The following is a 22,161-nucleotide window of genomic DNA, read 5'->3' as shown; positions in this document are numbered from 1 at the left end:
AGAGGAATGGCAGTCTCTGTCTCTCATTCTTGTTTTCTCGTTCTCTCTATCTCTCTTTCTTAGCTTGGCTTCTGTCATATACCAGTGATCAAGAGTTTGAACATGCAACGTTTCGACTCCTGTGTCTTACATCATTTAATAGTAAAAAATCTAAGCAAAACACTGAGTCTCATGTTTAAGGCAGTGTTTTCCAGCTCTAGCTCTGGAGTGTAGTAGTGTAGTCCAGCTGCACTGCACAGATCTCTGTTTTTCCTTTTGCAGCACACCTGATTCAGCTCAAAAAGGGCTTGAATGTTAGCTTATGTAACAGAAAAAAAGAGATTGTACAGTGCAGGTGGACTACAAGACTGGAGGTCTGAGAGGCTTGTCTAGAGACACTTTCTGCTTAAGCTTAGGAAATGGAACTAAGCTCATCTAAGCTGTTTGTATCTGGCTGCATCCTCACAGTTGGAGTGGCAGAGGCCACATTTGGCTGCTGGTGATACATCGTCAAATTGTATCACTGGTCTAATTATGTCTTCTAAACATGAAATGTACTTTGATTTTTCTGGACTATTTTTTGTCTATGCAGGAGGAAATAATTATTGTTACTGCTTGTAATGTGTTCTCTGCACACACCATACACCTACACACTGAATTGGAGATTTTCAGGAAATGCAGAAAATTGTACCGTAGGGCTGGTATTTCAATTAATATTTTAAAATAATTAGCACAATAATTTTTTGGTAAAAAGTTGTAATTATCGATTATTAACACCTGCATTTCTGATCCTCTGCAGGCATTGGTTTATTACTGTCTCTTTAAATGACACATGCAAAGTGACCTGCATGCTCCCTCTTGTGGAGAGACTTCAGACTGTTAAATGAGTATGAATGAGTTTTAAAGGCACTACCACATGCTTTAATTATTAAAACAAACACACAAACAAACAAACAAAAAACACCTGTTTTCCATAGTTATAGCAGAGTCACTCTGGAATTTAGCAGTAGAAACCTGGGGGAAATAACAATGCATTATATCTTTATGAGTTTATAACAACTGGGACACTTAATCTATATAGGAAATGCTGAGAATTTTCCTTAGACAGTATATTGCACTCTGGGAAACCTGCAGTAGAAACAGTGGGGAATTTGCTTTACTGTAACAGTTCGTTAAATGGCCTGTAATCCAGTGTTTTAACAGTAATTGGATTATCTGATATCTAAAAATATTACTGAATCTCAGTTTTTTCAAACACTAATATGGTTACACTCCCACTGACAGTTCTGGTGGGAAAACTGTAAAAACTGTCGCTGGACCAAAGTGATTTGTGATTAAACAACTGCAGCATGGCTTATTGGATGCTGTTCTTAATATATCTTTTATTATATTTATTAATGTGAATTAATTGACCTCAAGCCTTGAAATGTTTACAGATTATTTTTTGCCTTTGGGAATGATTAATAAAAGCAGTTGGACATTAGCTCCATGGTCAATCGAAACTCCTTTCTGCAGGTACGCTGTTAAATCTTGGAGGTGAAATGATTTGTTTATATGTTTTGGCTGGACATGTCAGTACGTTTGTTTACGGCCTATGAATGTCAGCTGTTGGTCAGCGCCTTGGAAAGTTTTTGAGGAACATGGACTGCGGCATGTTTGCATTGGCCTGAGCAGTGAATAATGGACTCCTCAGCTCCACACTTTTGTTTTGTGTTGGCCCGAGCTGTAAGCTGTAGCCTGCTCTGTGGTATGTCTCCCTTGGCTTCACTCTCTCGAGGAGTTGACTCAGAATTTACCCCGCTTGTTTTTCCATTGGCCGTTCCCTCTGGCCATGCATGCTTGGCAGGTGGCTCTGCGTCCATGACCATTCCTCAGTCAGGCTGGAGTAACACACTGGCAACTGACATCTGCACAGCTCTCTCTCTTGCTCACGCTCTCTCTCTCTCTCTCTCTCTCTCTGTCTCTCTCTCTCTCTCTCTCTCTCTCTCTCTCTCTCTCTCTCTCTCTCTCTCTCTCTCTTGTTCGCTTACTGTTTCTCACTCTCTTCCTGTCTCTATTTCTGTCTCTCTGTCTGTCTGTTTGTCTTTCTCTCGTTCCTCTCATCTTTTTGTCTCTGTTATTATGTATCTTTTTTCTTTTCTTAGTCTCTTTACCTCTTTCTCTCTATTTCCTTTCTCTTCATTTCTTTCTCAGTATATTTGTTTTGTCACTCTCACAAATCTCTTTCTCTCAGTCGCTTTCTTTTCCTCTTGCTTACACTATTTTTCCTCTTCTCCTTCCACCCTTCTGTCTAGCTTTCTCTTTCTTTCTTTCTTTCTTTCTTTCTGCATCTCTGCCTCTCTACCTGTCTCCCTTTCTTTCTTTTCTCTCTCTGTCTCTCTCTCGTTCCTTTAATCTTTTTGTCTCAATTATTATCTTTTTTCTTCCTTAGTCTCTTTTCCTCTCTGTCTCTCTATTTCTTTTCTCTTCATTTCTCTCTTTATATATTTCTTCTGTCACTGTCACTCTTTTTCCTCTTATGTATCTTTCTGTCTCATTTTCTAACACTTTCTCTCAGTCGCTTTCTTTTCCTCTCGCTTACACTATTTTTCCTCTTTTTTATTTTCTCTCTCTCTCTCTCTCTCTCTCTCTCTCTCTCTCTCTCTCTCTCTCTCTCTCTCCCTCCTCCAGCTGTGCTTGATCTGTGATGCAGGCTGAAGTCGTATGTGAGCGGTGTGTGAGGCCACAGTGGGTTGGAAGTCTTCGTGAGCTGCTGTTCTCCATCCACTGACCAGTTGGTGTGCTGGGATGTTGCCCGCCAGCGTGGGGTTGCATCGGGCGCCAGGCCACCTGCTGTGGGCACCACTCCCCCCTAGTGCCAGGCTCAGCGGATGGCACAGCCTGGCAAAGAGGAGAGGAGCTGGCTGCCTCCTCAGCGTAGACCGACTGGCCTGGTAAATGGCGTGCCAGCACAGTGCCCCTGGCGCTGAATACTAAACATCCCCAGATCCGACGCTTTTAACTGTTTCACTCTTTAGCTTCGCATTCCAGTGCATTAATGATTTCAACAGAAAATATGCAACTTTAAAGAGGCTGTGTTGTGTAAAAATCTAAATATTCAAGATTCAGAATCTTTCCCCCGTCCATACAGTCCATATGCGTAATCTGTCGTGTATTAGGAACGCACTGATATAGGAATTGTGCATAGATGACAACATCCAATATTGTTCATGAACATGTGCATGAACATTTATGAAATAGCATACATCTACCAGGATTAGCACTACAGAGAAATATGACATTTATTTCTAAAATGCACAGTAAATACAAAAGTACAATAAATACTTTAAATGAGGGTTTTGTTTGCAGGTACATATCAGTATTTGTCCATTAAAAATCCCCTGCAAGACAGATAAATTAAAAGCCTGCCCTGCTGTCCTGCATGTGGGGAAGGGACCACCATAGTCTGCCTTTATTTAACAGAGGCAGAGCTGTGCTCAAATTCAAAGTCAGTAACCAGTGCACTGAAACACTTAATGCAAATACAGCTCCTGTTTGGTTTATTTTTATGTCTACCCTGTTATTTATGGCTACTGCTAAAACTACCTTTACGTTTTTTTACTTTTTACTTTACTTTTAATGTAAGTCAAATGAACCAGACTTGTTTCCAAGTCATTTCTTTTAGTATATTCATTGTGAAATTTACAATACACAATATAAAGGCCAGTAGGTATTTTCAAATTATGTAAAAAACTGAAAAATGGAGACATGGGGTTTTGGTCCAACAGCAGTGATGTGTGTGTGTGTGTGTGTGTGTGTGTGTGTGTGTGTATATATATATATATATATATATACTTTTTCTTTTTTTTAAATAAAATATTTGCCAGTACCAATATGATTCCAATGTCATGGAGCATCCCTAATGTGGTCTGTTCAAACATTTGCCAACGTTTTGTTTTATTCAATAAATAGAATTTGTGCAAAAAAATGCCCTTAAATAAGTCCAATTAACAGTTTTATTGTTCATTTTATTGAAAATAAATAAACAGAACATTAAACATAAAATGTCTGTGCAAAAGTATGGCACATTTAAAGTATTATGTTTTATCAGTGACTAAATAAAAAAAAAACCCTCCCATCGACCCACCACCAATGGGAGGGGCAGTAGTAGGGGTTCGGTGCTTTGTGGATCGGGCAGTGTCCGAAGGCGTGGGCCTTGGCGTTCTGATCCTCGGTTGCTGAAACTGGCTTTTGGAACTTGGAACGTTACCTCACTGGTGGATGAGAGGGTAGCTTCCCTACGCCTTCGGGTTGGGGAACGGGTCCTGACTGTTGTCTGTGCTTATGCACCGAACAGCAGTTCAGAGTACCCAGCCTTCTTAGAGTCCTTGGGAAGGGTGCTTGAAAGTGCTCCTCCTGGAGACTCTATTGTCCTACTGGGGGACTTCAACGCTCACGTGGGCAATGACAGTGAGACCTGGAGGGGTGTGATTGGGAGGAATGGCCTCTCTGATCTGAACCCGAGTGGTGTTCAGTTTTTGGACTTCTGCGCAAACCACAGTTTGTCCATCATGAACACCATGTTTGAACACAAGGATGTCCATAAGTGCACATGGCACCAGGACACCCTAGGCCGCAGTTCAATGATTGACTTTGTAGTCGTGTCATCGGACTTGCGGCCATGTGTTTTGGACACTCGGGTAAAAGAGAGGAGCTGAGCTGTCAACTGATCACCACCTGGTGGTGAGTTGGATCAGGTGGTGGGGGAAGATGCCGGTCAGACCAGGCAAGCCCAAACGTATAGTGAGGGTTTGCTGGGAACGTCTAGCAGAAGAACCTGTCAGATTGATCTTCAACTCACACCTCCGTCAGAACTTTGACCAGATATCGGGGGAGGTGGGGGACATTGACTCAGAATGGGCCATGTTCCGTTCCTCCATTGCTGAAGCGGCTGACTGTAGCTGTGGCCGTAAGGTAGTTGGTGCCTGTCGGGGCGGTAATCCTCGAACCCGGTGGTGGACACCCCAGGTGAGAGATGCCGTCAAGCTGAAGAAGGAGTCCTACCGGGCATGGTTGGCCTGTGGGACACCAGAGGCAGCTGGCAGGTATCGACAGGCCAAGCGATCTGCGGCTTCAGTTGTCGCCAAGGCAAAAACCCGTGTATGGGAGGAGTTTGGTGAGGCCTTGGAAAGTGACTTTAAGTCGGCTCCGAAAAGATTCTGGCAAACCGTCAGGCGACTCAGAAGCAGTGTGCCACTAGCACTGTATATAGTGGAGATGGTGTGCTGCTGACTTCGACTGAAGACGTCATTGGGCGGTGGAAGGAATACTTTGAGGACCTTCTCAATCCCACCGACACGTTCTCCAGTGAGGAGGCTGAGTCTGGGGACATGGGAATAGGCTTGTCCATTACTGAGGCCGAAGTCGCTAAGGTAGTTAAGAAGCTCCTTGGTGGCAAGGCTCCAGGGGTGGATGAGATCCGCCCTGAGTTCCTCAAGGCTCTGGATGTTGTGGGGCTGTCTTGGCTGACACGCCTTTTCAACATTGCGTGGACATCGGGGGCAGTGCCACTGGATTGGCAGACTGGGGTGGTGGTGCCTCTTTTTAAAAAAGGGGACCGGAGGGTGTGTTCCAACTACAGGGGAATCACACTACTCAGCCTCCCTGGCAAGGTCTATGCATGGGTACTGGAGAAGAGAGTCCGGCTTATAGTCGAACCTCGGATCCAGGAGGAACAGTGTGGGTTCCGCCCTGGTCGTGGAACACTGGACCAACTCTTCACCCTCTCCAGGATTCTGGAGGGTTCATGGGAGTTTGCCCAACCAGTCCACATGTGCTTTGTGGATCTGGAGAAGGCATTCGACTGTGTTCCCCGGGGTATTCTGTGGGAGGTGCTTCGGGAATATGGGGTACATGGCTCTTTACTACGAGCCATTCAGGCCCTGTACAAACAGAGCAGGAGTTTGGTTCGCATGGCCGGCAGTAAGTCAGACTCGTTCCCAGTGAGAGTTGGACTCCGTCAGGGCAGCCCTTTGTCACCGATTCTATTCATAATTTTTATGGATAGAATTTCTGTCCGGTTTGGTGACCTCAGGGTCACATCGCTGCTGTTTGCAGATGATGTGGTCCTATTGGGGACATCAGGCCGCGAACTTCAGCTTTTGCTGGATCGGTTTGCAGCCGAGTGTGAAGCGGCTGGGATGAGAATCAGAACCTCTAAATCCGAGACCATGGTTCTCAGGCGGAAAAGGGTGGACAGCCCTCTCTGGGTCGGGGATAGGCTCTTGCCTCAAGTGGAGGAGTTCAAGTATCTCGGGGTCTTGTTCACGAGTGATGGTACAAGGGAGCGGGAGATTGACAGGCGGATTGGTGCTGGGTCAGCAGTGATGCGGGCTCTTTACCGGTCTGTTGTGGTAAAGAAAGAGCTGAGCCATAAGGCAAGGCTCTCGATTTACTGGTCGATCTACGTTCCCACCCTCACCTATGGTTATGAGCTTTGGGTAATGACCGAAAGAATAAGATCGCGAATACAAGTGGCCGAAATGAGTTTCCTCCGCAGGGTGCGACTCCGGGAGGGACTTGGAGTAGAGCCGCTGCTTCTTCACGTCGAGAGGAGCCAGCTGAGGTGGTTCGGGCATCTGGTTAGGATGCCTCCTGGACGCCTCCCTCGGGAGGTGTCACAGGCGAGTCCACCTGGGAGGAGACCCCGGGGAAGACCCAGGACACGCTGGCGCGACTATATCGCCCAGCTGGCCTGGGAGCGCCTCGGAATCCCCCTTGGAGAGCTGGTGGAAGTGGCTGGGGAAAGGGAGGTCTGGGCTTCATTGCTTAGGATGCTGCCCCCGTGACCCGAACCCCGGAGAAGCGGAAGATAATGGATGGATGGATGGATGGATAAATAAAAATTGCCCACCAAAATTGGCAAAAAGCACTGTATTTAACCGCGTTCTCTTTAGAGGAAACTTATTTTCAATTAGAAAATCTACAAAATGTAATTTAACAGGGTGTTCAGACTTTTGCATTAGACTGTAAAGTAAGCTGCAAAACCTGCTCCTTTTGCGTTCATCATAGTTGTGATGTCACAACCATGAATATATGTGTGTTTACCCTGGTCATTTACACTGAATTACTAAGGAGCGTTGTAACTGCAGACAGTCTGTAGCTCTGTTATTGGTAAGTGTTTTGGTAAAAATAAAATACAAGAAACCTGCAGAAAAGGTGCCCTTTAATTGAACAGGTATAAATAATTCATAATGTCTTTGTCTTAATTGCTTATTCCTCTCAATATATAAGATTTATCACAGTGTTACAGCAAAGCAGAAGTGCTTGTTGCATGAGATAATCTTTGACCATTACCTCATTAACAGGTTGGTATATGTTAGTGTATTTACGGCACTGAAGTGGAGGTCGATCAGCACCTCATACAAAGCCTGTGGAAGTCGTAGAGCAGTTCTGTTGCTAGTGCTACTTACAAAGTTACTGGCTGGCGTTTGAGTGCTTATCTGAGCTGTGTTTATGAGGCTTGTTCACACCTCTGCGCTTTATGAGTGCTGACAGGCTGCGTATGTGGAAACTCACTGTTATGCTGCACACGCAACCATTTGCTCACAAACTGTAGCCCGCCAGTCAGCAACTGTGGGGGGAAGTATACAACACACCTGGGCCTGGCAAACAGCGCATGCTGAGAGATGTAGGCAGCCACTTAACAGGAGAATAAATCCCATAACTATTGTTTCTGTTGGCCAGTGGTGTTTGGCAGCCTGTACTTCATACTTGCTTAAGGCTGCAGGGTCAAACTGCAAATAGTGGATTTATGGGTGAAGTTGCATGCGAGTGTCATGCAGGATATTTTGAGGAAGTTCAGAGAAATGGTGAGACCATGAGAATTGAAGTGAGGAAAGAGGAGAAATCTGTGTGTGTGTGTGTGTGTGTGTGTGTGTGTGTGTGTGTGTGTGTGTGTGTGTGTGTGTGTGTGTGTGTTAGAGCGAGAGATGGAGAATCTGTGGCCGGGCCGGTTGCCATATGCCTGGGAAGACACTGTGAGCAGGCCACAGCTGTTGCCGAGATGTCACATGATTCTGTTGGTCTTTTCCCAGAGTTTTCCATCATGTTCATTCTAGTCACTCTGAGAATAGAGAGGACTTTAATTAATGTGCTTTAATGCATTTTTGTGTGAGCGAAGTATCCACAATTTACAACCACAACATGAAATTAAAAGTTTTCTTTAAGGTTAGCTGAATGACAGAGAACGGTGGACATGGCTTTGCAGACACCCAGCTAACATGCTAATTGTGAACTTATATGTTAGCCCTGAGATAACATGCTAACCATGTCCTAACATGAACTTAAACACTAGCCCTGAGCTAATGTGAAATTACATGTTAGCCCCAAGCTAACATGCTATCCATGAACTTAAGCCTTAAACCTGGGTTAATTGTGTTAAACCCGTGTTAACTGTGAACCTGAGCTAACATGCTAGGAAAATGCTAATCACAAACTAACGTGCTAACCATGAACTTACACATTATCCTTGAGCTAACCTGAGCTAACACCACTAGCTCCAAGTTAACTGTGAACCTAATTTGTTGAATATATTGTTCAGTGCCCTTGTGAATTGAATAGAGAAAAATACACTCAATTCACTTTCTGCTTGCGATGTACGCATAGCAGTATAGAAATAGTAAACAAAGACAAAACATAATAAACAGGTACTGTCATTTCAGCTTTACAAACACAACATAAAATAAAAAATATTTTTTAAGGTTAGCTGACTGACAGAGAATGGTGGATGTGGCATTGCAGACACGCAGCTAACATGCTACTTGTGAATTTATATGCTAACCCTGAGATAACATGCTAGCCATGACCTTAGATGAACAAGTGCTATCCTGAGCTAATGTGAAATTACATGCTAGCCCCAAGCTAACATGCTATCCATGAGCTTACACCCTAGACCCGAGCTTGTTTGTGAACTGTGAACCTGAGCTAACATGCTAACCCTGAGCTAAAACCCATAAAGCCCTGAGGTAAAATGGTAAAACCACAAGCTAACGTGCGAACCGTGAACTTGCGCATGATCCTCAAGCTAACATGCGGTTAACTTACACCAAACTAATGCCTCTAGCTCCAAACTGAAACACTGTGAACTTAATTTTTTGAATGTTGTGTATTGAATTGAGAGCCTTAAGTCAAGTTGACAATGCAGTCAATTCACTTTCTGTTTGTGACGTACACATTTGATTGTGAAAGCTAACTACTGTAGGAAATACAGTCAGCTTAGGCAGGTTCAATCAATCGATTCGGTACTAATTGTGACGGGCCTAGTCATGGGTTAAATTGAGTAATCGTGACAGCTCTAGTCATTTTACAACAAGTATAAACCTGAATACATTTCAGAGGTTTCAGCTCCAGTAATGGGCCAGTGCATTCATTTATTCCACACTTGTGTGGAGGTGAAGAAAATGTTGCTAAAACATTTCACAAGAGACAGACATGAGACAGTCCAAACAGCCCCCTTTGATGCGATAGCAATTATGCCTCGGCACAAGCCAGTTAAATTGAGAAATAAATCAACATGGGGGTAATAAATGAAACTAAAGTGCATGAAATTTAAAAGTTTTCCAATTAGGAACGACTTAAGCTGTTTGGAGTCTGGCTGGAATGAGATAAATGCAGTGGCCAGTGAGTGCTAATGAGGACGTGTGCACCCACGGCAGCTGCTGCGGCTTGTACACAGATAGTCACGGCCATCGTGGCCACTTTTAATAACCCCCCTTCAGTTTATCTGGCAGAATTATTATTAGCCCTCTGTTTGTTGGAGGACTTATCTCTGTCTTCTCTCAGTAGAATTGTGTGTTGCTCGTTGCTCTGTGCTTGATGTGAGTGACTACTTACATGTATGTGCTGATGTACGCTGTATTTATGTTATTAAAATAATAATATTAGGCATGTATATGATTAACTGATCGTTAATCACCGATTGAAAAATGCTATCAGCTACATAGTTAATTTCATTTTATTTATTAAGGACCACTTTTTAAGAAGGCAATAGCTAGAAGGATGTACTATATCGAAAGTAAACACCCACAAGTGATGTGTTCTACATGAGAAAGTGTGATGCATTGCTCCACATATGGGAGTTAAAAATCAGAATCAGAGGGACGTGGGGACGCTGAGCCAAAGCCAACCCTAGTCATGACCTTTATGTTTGTTTTAACCTGGGCTAGTAATGAGTAGTAAAAATTTCAGTAGCCCCTCATTATATACCAGTCATTTAATCAGCTTTAGTATTTGTTTATATAATCATAAGCATAATATAGTTGTTGGCCCCTCACTTTAAACGTTGGGCCTTTAATCCATATACAGTTGTATGCAAAAGTTTGACTATCCTTGTCGAATTTTTTGATTTAATGAGTGAAAATAAGTGAACGTGTCCTCTACAGAGAATACACTTAAAATTGACAATGTTCTGCAAATTTTAGTGCACAATTTCTATTTACTTCCTAAATCTTCATGTTAAAAAAGAAAAAAAAGATTAAAGTATATGCTATAATTTTACACAGGTCACATTTTATGTTTTATTTATTTTTCCAAACAATAACTGCATTACAGTGCATTCTCTGTAGAGAATGTGTGCTTATTTACTTATTTACTTAGATTTAAGACCAGCGGCGTACACTGTTAGGATACATTAAACAAAAATCAATAGCATTAAAATGTTTAAGCAAAGCAAGGTAAGTTTATTATAAAGTGCCTTTCACACACTGCTGTCGTTCAAAGTGCTTTACAAAGGAGGAAATACAGAGTCGTTTAAAAGTTTTAAAGGAAAAATTTAAAAAAATAACGTCAGCTAGAGTAGTTAGCAGCAACATCTGCAACATCTGTCTCCTCAGTTACGTCCTTAACAAGGCATATACACACAGAGTACTGTGCAAAAATAACTTTTAGCTTAGCAGATCTGGACATTCTCTTAAATGATTCCAGACATCATATACATTTTTCAGTTGTCAGAACAAAACCTCATATCTCTGAAATGGTAACTTTACAGAAGAAAAAAACATCTTTATTTTTAATGTAAGTCAATGGAAATAGACTTTTTTTTCCTTGTCTTTTTTGGCCATTTCTGTTGGTCTGTTTATCATGAAATTTGCACACAATGTAAGGGGCAGCAGGCATTTACATAGTATGTCAAAAACTTAAAAACGAGATTTTGTCCCAACTACAGCGATTTGTTAGATTCTACTACTAAACACACAGCACCAGCAATAGGATGTTAACTACTACTAAAATAATACTGAGCATAGGTTTGCATAATTGCATGCATATGCATGTTTGTACATTGGAGAAGTAAATATGTTTTGTCTTTACTTTGTCTTTCTCCACTCTTTGCTCATTTTAACTCCCATTTTTTAGGTTATTTCCTCTCATGAGTGGAACTTTTTTCCATAGATACAAAACTAAATTTCCATCACTGTGTCTCGGATCTTTGTGTTAAGTGTTATAAAACACCATCTAACATGAACAGTATCATTGATGATCCACAATTACTTTTGATTTAGCATTGTTTCAATGTCAGATGTCATATTTCACCATGAATCTGTGTGAACAATGAACAGCCATGCGCTGTTCAAGATCAAGCTAAATTACCAGCGGTTCAAAAGCATGCTAGATAATGTGAGTGAACACACTTATGCACTCAGAAATCCTCCAAACTTTTCTGTACAGTACTGCAATTTTCTTTCATTGTGCAGCGTATCTCTCCTCATTGCCCCTGGTGCTACTCTGAGAGAAAGTCCCCTGAAGTACTTAAGGTTTGATTAGAAAGTTTGATAATAAGTTATCAAGATGAAGAACAATTGCTTTGCTAAATACACAATTGCACTTAATGAAAGAGAGGCTGATGAGGATTGTAATTTAGCACAAAGTGTAATGACTAACTTTTAAAATCTAATTCAGGTTTGAACACCAGTCCTGCAGCTATCATCAGTTTAACTTTGCTATTAAACTCAGTAGAAGTCTTAATTAGAATGTAGACATTTCTGGGAGATTAACTTTAGTTGAGGCTGTTGTGTCTGTCAAAGGGACTCTTTTCACTGGTTCTTATTGATCTGAACATTTTTGTGTATAGACCTGCTTGTATGTGTGCATTGTGATATATATTGATAAAAAGGCCTGAGAATTGTGAAAATGCTTTTTTACATACACTGTATTTCTAAAAGTATTCATACACCCATCCAAATCATTGAATTCAAGTGTTCCAGTCACTTCCATGGCCACAGGTATATAAAACCAAGCACCTAGGCATGCAGACTGCTTGTCCAAACATTTGTGAAAGAATGGGCAGCATGGTACCATGATAGGATGCCACCTGTGCCCTCGTGAAATTTCCTCGCAACGAAATATTCAACAGTCAACTGTTGAAGTGATTGGGAATGACAGCAACTCAGCCACAAAGTGGTAGGCCACGTAAAATGACAGCGCAGGGTCAGTGGATGCTGAGATGCATAGCGCTCAGAGGTCGCCAACTTTCTGCAACAAACCTCCAAACTTCATGTGGCCTTCAGATTAGCTTAAGAACAGCGTAAAGAGCTTCATGGAATGGGTTTCCATGTCCGAGCAGCTGCATTCAAGCCTTGCATCACCAAGCGTAGTGCAAAACATCGAATGCGGTGGTGTAAAGCACCACCACTGGACTCTAGAGCAGTGGAGACGTGTTCTCTGGAGTGACGAATCACGCTTCTCCATCTGGCAGTCCGATGGATGATCCTGGGTTTGGCGGTTGCCGGGAGAACGGTTCTTACTGCATTGTGCCAAGTGTAAAATTTGGTGGAGGGGGGATTATGGTGTGGGGTTGTTTTTCAGGAGTTGGGCTCAGTCCCTTAATGCTTCAGCAGACCAAGAGATTGTGGACAATTTCATGCTCCCAACTTTGTTGGAACCGTTTGGGGACATTCCCTTCCTGTTCCAACATGACTGCACACAGTCCCTGACCTCAACCCAATAGAACACTTTTGAGATAAATTAGAGCACAGACTACAAGTGTCTGACCTCACAAATGTGCTTCTGGAAAAATGGTCAAAAATTCCCATAAACATACTCCTAACACTTGTGGAAAGCCTCCTCAGAAGAGTTGAAGCTGTTATAGCTGCAAAGGATGGGTCGACATCATATTAAACCCTATGAATTAAGAATGGGAATTTCATATGCCTGTGAAGGCAGACAGGCAAATACTTTTGGAAATATAGGGAATGTACTTTTACCGATGCGATCAAGGATAAGAGTTGTTCAGTTTGAACTTTCTCACTTTCTTTTCACCAACAAAACAGTTTTGCTTGTTTGAAAAGCTTTGAAAGTCTGTACAGTTATGAGGATATTTTGAGGAGCATAAAGCCACAGAGGTCTTTGCACAAAAAGCATTCATGATTTGGCATATGACACAAAAGTGCACATTTTGTGTCACATTTTAAAACACATTAAGTGCACTTAAGGCTCCCATGTTTGTGGTTTCAAACCTGCTGCATGGACAAAGGTTTTTGACAGCTTCTGACTACAGTTCAGATTTGAGTGTTTTAGGTCATATGAGTTTTATCAGTGGGGCTAGCACTTTGAGTAATTTGGTTATGACTGTGCTGCGTTTATTTATCCAGCTTTGCACAAAATTGGCTTTTTTTATTTTGGCTGATCTGCATGTAAAAGTTGTATGCCAAAAATTTCTAAATAAAATAATGAGCATTAAAATGGAAAAACATGTTGCAAATACAAATAATAAGAATTAGATCAAACTTAATTTTTCAGAACTTAATGTTTCACCATCATTTTGACAGTCTTTGCTTTTTTTATTTTTATATTTTTTCTGTTTGCAGATTTTGCAAACGTTTTTAAATGCTTGTTGGAATCGCTCCTTTGCTTCTGAATTTTAACATATTTTGTTAAGTGTCTGTTCGTCCCCTGTTTTAGAGTGATAGAAATATTTATTTCAATACAAACACATTTTCAGATACAAAGTACAAGATCCACATTCATCAGCATTTCTACAATATTACACAATTGTTCTATTTACATTAGAAGCATACAGCACTGATGAAAAGTCCTCGAGTGTCTATTGTCCTCAGTCTTTTGATCTCACACAGTATTTGTTTATAAAGAGTTTCTGCAGGTATTTCACACTGTTCTATAACCATTTTACAGCGCGTCTTCCAGATCTTACAATTAACAACACAAACAATGAATCAATAAAATTCTAAAACACTTTTGGAAAAAGTTTCATTAAAAATCCCAAACATTACACTTTTAACATTAATGTCCAAATTCAGCCCAATGTGCTGTAGAGTGATAGGCCATCTGACCCTTAGACACATCCACTTAGTGAATCACAGAAAGTTTCCCAAGTTGATGGAAACCATCTTACCAAGTGCAAAATTATTGTATTTGATATATTATGTAATCACCTGATCTCAATTATTCAGACTGGCCACAACTGTTCTCCACAGGTTTTAGCTTTCACACTTATATGCTTACATCACACCAAACTGAATGTGAAAAGGATATGCTTACATAAGTTGGACTGAGGTACATACTGTACATGTAAATAAAGCAAAGCATAAACACATTTATTGAGTCATACCAGGTCTTATGGAAATAGAAAAAACTTGCTGGCTTATTGCCATTGGTGTTACACCTTTAGAGAGTGTTTGAGCGGTGACTGTTGTCAGTTGGCCACTAAATATCAACAGCAGTATGGACTGATTTGGGAATTGCAGGCTAAAGCTAATATCCATTATTTTACACATCTGCCGATACCGAAACTGATGCTGATACATAGGCATGTATGAAATGTAGATTTTGAAATCAGTTTGAAAGTGTGACGGTAACAAGAAAATCCCCCAAAGAGCGAGAGGAAGAAACCTTGAGAGGAACCAAGATGAAAAGGGAAGCTTATCTTCCTCTGGTCAACAGTGGACAAAAACAATGACACAACAAGAGCAATATGAATAGAGGATGATATTTCACGATTAATACACAGTATTGACCATGGAGAAAATGAAAAGAACCCAGCCTGTCACTGGACAGGAGTATTTAGATTAACCAGTGATGACCGATGACTGCTGTTACAACCCTATCAGAGAAACAATGCTCAATGAAAACCAGTTACTGTTACTAACTACTAACAGCGTTACAGTGTTACTGTCCCAGTGACTGACTGCTGTTACAGCCCTATCAGAGTAACAATGAGAAATAGCTCAATGAAAACCAGTTACTGTTACTAACTACTAACAGCGTTATAGTGTTACTGTCACAGTCACTGACTGCTGTTACAGCCCTATCAGAGTAACAATGAGAAATAGCTCAATGAAAACCAGTTACTGTTACTAACTACTAACAGCGTTACAGTGTTACTGTCCCAGTCACTGACTGCTGTTACAGCCCTATCAGAGTAACAATGAGAAATAGCTCAATGAAAACCAGTTACTGTTACTAACTACTAACAGCGTTACAGTGTTACTGTCCCAGTGACTGACTGCTGTTACAGCCCTATCAGAGTAACAATGAGAAATAGCTCAATGAAAACCAGTTACTGTTACTACTAACAGCGTTACAGTGTTACTGTCCCAGTGACTGACTGCTGTTACAGCCCTATCAGAGTAACAATGACAATAGATGTATGAAAAACAGTGCCTACTTTTTGAAGTATGTCACAGTGAAAATAAGAGTTAAATCCATGAACACAGACAATTATTGTTAGAAGCCTTTCACGATGATAGATTAGTATGAACATGTAAAAACTATGAAGAACTTTTATTAGAGTTTATGAGATGATACAGTGGCTATGAATTAAATAGTTCTAGTTGATGCACCAGCATCATCAGGAGAGTGAGTGGGACATGCAATTGAAGCTTTCTGCACTGCAGGAAAGTGCATAGACATGCAGGAAGCTCAATGGTGGTTGACAATATCATCATGTATATCTACCTGACAACTAGGAAAGGACAGCCAGTCAGCTTCTACTTGTGCTTCTACTTTAATAGTTGCATACAATGGGGAAAAAGAGAAGTTGTTCATTGCAATTATTAATCTGACTAATCGCCAGCTAAAATTGAATGATCGTGGGGGGCCTAGCCATCAGCAGATTTGGTTGTAAAAATTTTAAATCAGCCATAAAAATTCATGATCTGTGCACCCTTAATATTTAATATCACCACTAATATTAGCATCTGTGTGTCTATAGTTCAGATTTTATTGTTTCAGATCATATGAGAGTTTCATCAATAGAGTAAAAATGGTTATGACTGCACTGCATGTAATCAGCTTGCTTTAATCATCTTAGTTTTTACCATATTTGGAGTGTTATTTCTCTTTTCTCTGTGTTGTTACAGGACACTATCCTGGTCATTTTGGCTGTGCTGGTCTTTCTCCTGGGTGTTTATGCTTTCTTCTACCTCAACCTCAGCACAGAGCTGAATCTGGACAATGACGTGGACTAAACATCGGTCCTTAATGATGCTATGGAGGCCTCTGGGAGGATGGCAGCAGCCTTATAATAAAATCCCTCATTTACAGAGGGCCAGTGGCTCTTCAGTCACTAAACCTAACTCTCTCCTACACCTGAAACTCTCTGTGCCCTTCATGCAGCTGCAGCTAAGGAAAGCCCAAGAAAAGGCAATATGGTCAAAATAAGAAATGAACACTGACAAGCCAAGATGATGAATGTTGAAAGTGGACCTTTGTTTTTTTCCTTTCAGTTTAAAACTTTCTGATGTCCCTTCAGACTGACTGTGTCCTACCTGTCTCCTACCTGTTTCATAACTCAGATTGGGACACGTGACTCAGGAGCAGACTTAAGGCTGAGTTTACCATTAAATGGCCAGTATGGAGTTGTGCATTACATTACTCTGGGCTCACTTCTACAACCCCAATTCCAATGAAGTTAGGACGTTGTGTAAAACATAAATAAAAACAGAATACGATGACTTGCAAATCCTTTTCAACCTACATTCAATTGAATACACCACAAAGACAAGATATTTAATGTTCAAACTGATAAACTTTTAAAACTTATTGTTTTTTGCAATTTGATGCCTGCAACACGTTCCAAAGAAGTTGGGACAGGGGCAACAAAAGACTGGGAAAGTTGAGGAATGCTCAAAAAACACCTGTTTGGAACATTCCACAGGTGAACAGGTTCATTGGAAACAGATGAGTGTCATGATTGGGTATAAAGGCAGCATCCCTGAAAGGCTCAGTCATTCACAAGCAAGGATGGGGCGAGGTTCACCACTTTGTGAACAACTGCCTGAGCAAATAGTCCAACAGTTTAAGAACAATGTTTCTCAATGTGCAATTGCAGGGAATTTAGAGATTTCATCATCTACAGTCCATAATATCATCAAAAGATTCAGAGAATCTGGAGAAATCTCTGCAAGTAAGCAGCAAGGCAGAAAACCAACATTGAATGCCCGTGACCTTCACATTTCAAATTGTTTTTGGAAATCATGGACGTCGTGTCCTCCGGGCCAAAGAGGAAAAGGACTGTCTGGATTGTTATCAGCACAAAGTTCAAAAGCCAGCATCTCTGATGGTGTGGGGGTGTGTTAGAGCCCATGGCGTGGGTAACTTGCACATCTGTGAAGGCCCCATTAATGCTGAAAGGTACATACAGGTTTTGGAGCAACATATGCTGCCATCCAAGCAACGTCTTTTTCAGGGACGTCCTGCTTATTTCAGCAAGACGATGCCAAGCCACATTCTGCATGTGTTACAACAGCGTGGCTTCATAGTAAAAGAGTGCGGGTACTAGACTGGCCTGCCTGCAGTCCAGACCGTCTACCATTGAAAATGTGTGGCGCATTATGAAGCGCAAAATATGACAACGGAGCCCCCGGACTGTTGAGCAACTGAAGTTGTACATCAAGCAAGAATGGGAAAGAATTCCAACAACAAAGCTTCAACAATTAGTGTCCTCAGTTCCCAAATCCTTATTGAGTGTTGTTAAAAGGAAAGGTGATGTAACTCAGTGGTAAACACGCCCCTGTCCCAACTTCTTTGTTGCAGGCATCAAATTCAAAACGAGTGAATATTTGCAAAAAACAAAGTTTATCTGTTTGAACATTAAATGTCTTGTCTTTTTAGTGTATTCAATTGAATACAGGTTGAAAAGGATTTGCAAATCATCATATTCTGTTTTTATTTATGTTTTACACAACGTCGCAACTTCATTGGAATTGGGGTTGTATGAAATTCCAAAGTTCCCTCAGTTTTCTCAAACAATTATACATAATTATTAACTTTGCTCTGTAACAGTGACATAATCATGTCATGCAGATGTAATATGCTGTCATGAGTTGCCATGACCGGTTTGGTTCAATAATATAGTGTCATGTTATTATACATGGTAATTATACCAGGTGACATAATGTTTGATCTTATGATGTAGTGGCCATGGTTTCCTAGAATGATTTGGGAAAAATTATTCATTTATATTGCAATTACTATTAAAATTCAGTTAATTTCTAGAAATGTATCACCAGGTGATTTTTTTGGTTAAGAAGACATCCACTTCCTCAGGCTTGAGGCCTGAATGCTGAATGCCAGTTCATGAGCTCTGTGTAATTATGTTAAATTTCCCCCACTTAAAACTTTAAGACAACTTTGAATAATGTACCTGCATTGGCCATATTTTGGGTGCCTCTGGTCCAATGACATGTTTTGATGATTGAAGTGAAAGTAAGTTAACACATCCTCCACAAAAACACACTTTTAACACACATTTATTACACAATACTGTTTATTTGCTGAATTTGACACAAGGGGGGACAAATAAAGCCTAAAATGTGGCATATACAAAGATAACTGCACATTTAAAATGTTATATTTTTCTGATGTGTTAAACTAATCAATAAATGCAAATTGGGCTCTGAAACGTGCAGAAACATGTCATATTTCAGTTTGTTCTCTGCACAGGATGTGTTAATATATTGACTAATCAAACAAACGTCCAGGGTGGTCAAATTTTTGCTTATAGTTGTTGGATAGAATTCAAAGGAGGTAACACTTTACTTGAACCCTGCTACAACATTGACCTAACCATGCCATAAGCTCATCTTGGAAGATGTCATCAATCAATCAATCAACCTTTATTTTGACTCGGAAGTACATTGAGGGCAACCCTCATTTTCAATGTAGCCGAGCATTTACAAAAACAGGGATTGACATGACAAAGAAAATAATAACTACATTTAATCATTTTAAATTAAAAGATAATTTAAAATAACAGTGAATAAAAGATAAAAGTAGATAAAAATAGAACTTGAGATTTAAATGGTAAGAAATTAAGATAAAAAATAGATAAGAAATTAGTAAGGTAATAGTACATAGTCATGAGTTGTTGTGAGAGTAATTGTTTAGTAATGTAACAGTATCATGTTACCAGTACTATTATTTGTCATGACAGGTGGTAAAATGTTTGATGTCAAAGCAGCTTGTATGGTATGTTATATGGTCATTTTTACTATGCACTTTACTTAGTGGTTATGAATTAAATAACATGGCATCTGTCATGACAGGTACCAGCAATAGTACCATCACACTGTTAAATTACTGGACTCTTATACTACAGCATATGACATCTGCCATGCTATGTCAGCATTCTGTACAAATAAAGTGATGTGAAAAATGTACTTAAGCCATTTTGTTAGAAAAGCAATGAAATATTCAGCCCTATCATGACAGCTCATGTTATATGTTAATCTTTGCTAAATGTACACTAGTTAGCCACCATGACATCTGTCACGACAGTTACTGGCAACAGTGACATAATATTACTGGACATAATGTGTTATGACAGTATATGACATCTTCCATGATATTTATGGCATGATTTTGGAATGTTATGTAGCAGGGTTCAAGCAAAGTGTCGTTAGAATAATAGAAAGCTTTCACTTTTTTCTTTTTTTTTCTTTTTCTTATGCATTTCATGCATGCTGCATTCCTTTCCATTAAACGTCTGCCTGCAGATCCATGGATCTCAACTCGGAAGATTAAAGATGGAAAGCCATCCGCTCACTGAGTGTGTGTGTGGAATACTGAAGTGCTTTTTCTCTGTCAGAGCCCATCTTATTAGCATCTTAAATACTGTCAGCCTCTATGAATGAGTAGCAATAAAAGACATCAGACTTTGTCATGAAGACCTTGACGTGCTCTCTGCTAATGTGTGTGCAGGTGTGTGTGTGTGTGTGTGTGTGTGTGTGTGTGTGTGTGTGTGTGTGTGTGTGATTTGAAGAATTTGAACAAGATGAAAAGCATGGCCCTCCATTACTCACTGACCTGTGCTGTTTCCCTTATATGTATCAGACAGAGTATAAAGGCTGATGACATTCAAGATTAATTTACACTCCTTTTTCTATTGTATATTGGACCCCGTGCAAACATTCAGAACCGACTCATTTCATTCCAGAGAGTAGAAGCTGGTTTATTATTCCTTGCATGAACCGCACGTCTCTGCTCAGGATTAGTGCCTCGCTGCTCAATGCTTGTTTTTCCTGGGAAGGATCTCTGTTATCATTAATTGAAGGATTGATGCTCAATTGAACAAAACATTTTTGTACTCCATTTCTGATTTGAAGTCTTCTTTTGTGGCGAGACTGTGTTCAATCAAAATAAAACGGCTGTATTTTGCTTGTTGACTGTAATGCTCTTTCATTTTGTGCTTTTGATATAAAAAAAAAGAAAAAAACTTACTACCACATATTGTTACTGATAAAGTCAGAATTGTGCTGTAAAATATATGGCAGCTAGGCCAGTCACAATCACAGTATTTGAACTGGCATTTAAAGGAGAATTCCAGCAATTTTCTGCTTGGTTCAGATGTTGAGATGTACATTTATAGCATTTGGCAAATGCTCTTGTCCAGAGTGGCTTACAATTTGGTCATTTTTTACACATGTAGGCAAAGGTATTGTTAGGAGTCTTGCCCAAGGACTCTTATTGGTATAGTGTAGGGTGCTTTCCCAAGCGACGGAGTGAACCCCAGTCTACAACATAGAAGGCAGAGGTGTTACCCACTACAGTATATATAACTGAACCCAATATAAACCTGGTGACTCTGATGGCTTTGGCATCTAGCCCATCAGTTCCTTTCTCAGTGAGTAAGCCTGACAAGTTTGACCTTAACCCAGACAAATGTCATGGCTTTCTGCTGCAATGTTCCATGTTTTTTGATAATTCCCCACTTAGTAATGACCCGGCTAAGATTTCCTTCATAGTATTGAGGTTATCGGATAAGAATGGGCTATCACTATTTGTGATTGGATTCACCATTTGTCATATGGACAATTTGTTAAGGACTTTAAGACTGTGTTTGATCATCCCTTTGAAGGAAAAGTCAGTGGGGAATTATTGGCTAAGCTCAGACAGGGAAGCTGATTCATTGTAGAGTATTTACTCGAGTTTAGAACTCTCACTGCTAGTTGTGGATGGAATGAGGCTGCACTATTGGTGATGTTCCGACAGGGATTAAACCTGGAATTGCTTAATGAACTCGCTTGTAAGGACGATAACTTAAGTTTGGATCACCTAATTAACCTAGCTATCAAACTAGATAATTTGTTGAAATATCGGGGTTGTCCCAAGCCTGAGAGATCCACCAGGAGAGTCTTGTCTACCTTCAGAAATCCCCAAGAAGAAAAGGAAGCACCTGAACGCATGCAGTGTGATGGGTCTTGGCTATCCCCAAAACAACGTCTGCATAGATTAAGAAATAATCTATGCCTCTACTGTGGTCACCTGCGACATTTGGTAAGAGAATGCACAATAAAGACCTAAAAACCCAAGACACTGACCTGGACAGCATGTGGAGTATACTCCACGTGTTAATGTAGTGAGTGTTCCCACAAAGAGGTTGGTTTCAAAATTGCTTACTTTTCCTGTCAGTATCTACTGTCGTCCCCATTCTCTTGTTTTTTCAGCCCTTCTAGATTCCGGAGACGAGGGAAATTTCATCCATACTCAAGTAGTGGAACAACTGCAGGTTCCTGTTGACTGTCTTCACCAGACCCTGAAGGTTGTCGCGTTAGATGGAGGACCAGTCAGAGCAGGGACCATATCCAAAATCACCAAACCCTTAACTGTACAGATCAGTGCCCTGCATAAGGAAACTTTATCATTTCTAGTACTGGAACACTCAGAGTTTGAATTCATCTTAAGACTTCC

At 40.6% G+C, this 22,161-nt stretch overlaps 1 protein-coding gene across 1 annotated transcript in view; it reads left to right on the top strand.

The window, feature by feature from the left end:
• Positions 1-16,934, top strand: part of triqk (triple QxxK/R motif containing) — a 39,459-nt gene extending 22,525 nt beyond the window's left edge. The window contains exon 4 of the mRNA XM_017692579.2: positions 16,332-16,934. Coding sequence (XP_017548068.1) covers positions 16,332-16,439 — 108 coding nt within the window. The 3' untranslated portion in view covers positions 16,440-16,934. The remainder of the gene's footprint in view (positions 1-16,331) is intronic.
• Positions 16,935-22,161: the final 5,227 nt, after the last annotated feature.

This window comes from Pygocentrus nattereri, chromosome 27 (assembly GCF_015220715.1).
Source record: "Pygocentrus nattereri isolate fPygNat1 chromosome 27, fPygNat1.pri, whole genome shotgun sequence".
Classification (NCBI taxonomy): Eukaryota; Metazoa; Chordata; class Actinopteri; order Characiformes; family Serrasalmidae; genus Pygocentrus; species Pygocentrus nattereri.
This window is presented reverse-complemented; position numbering and strand designations above follow the sequence as displayed.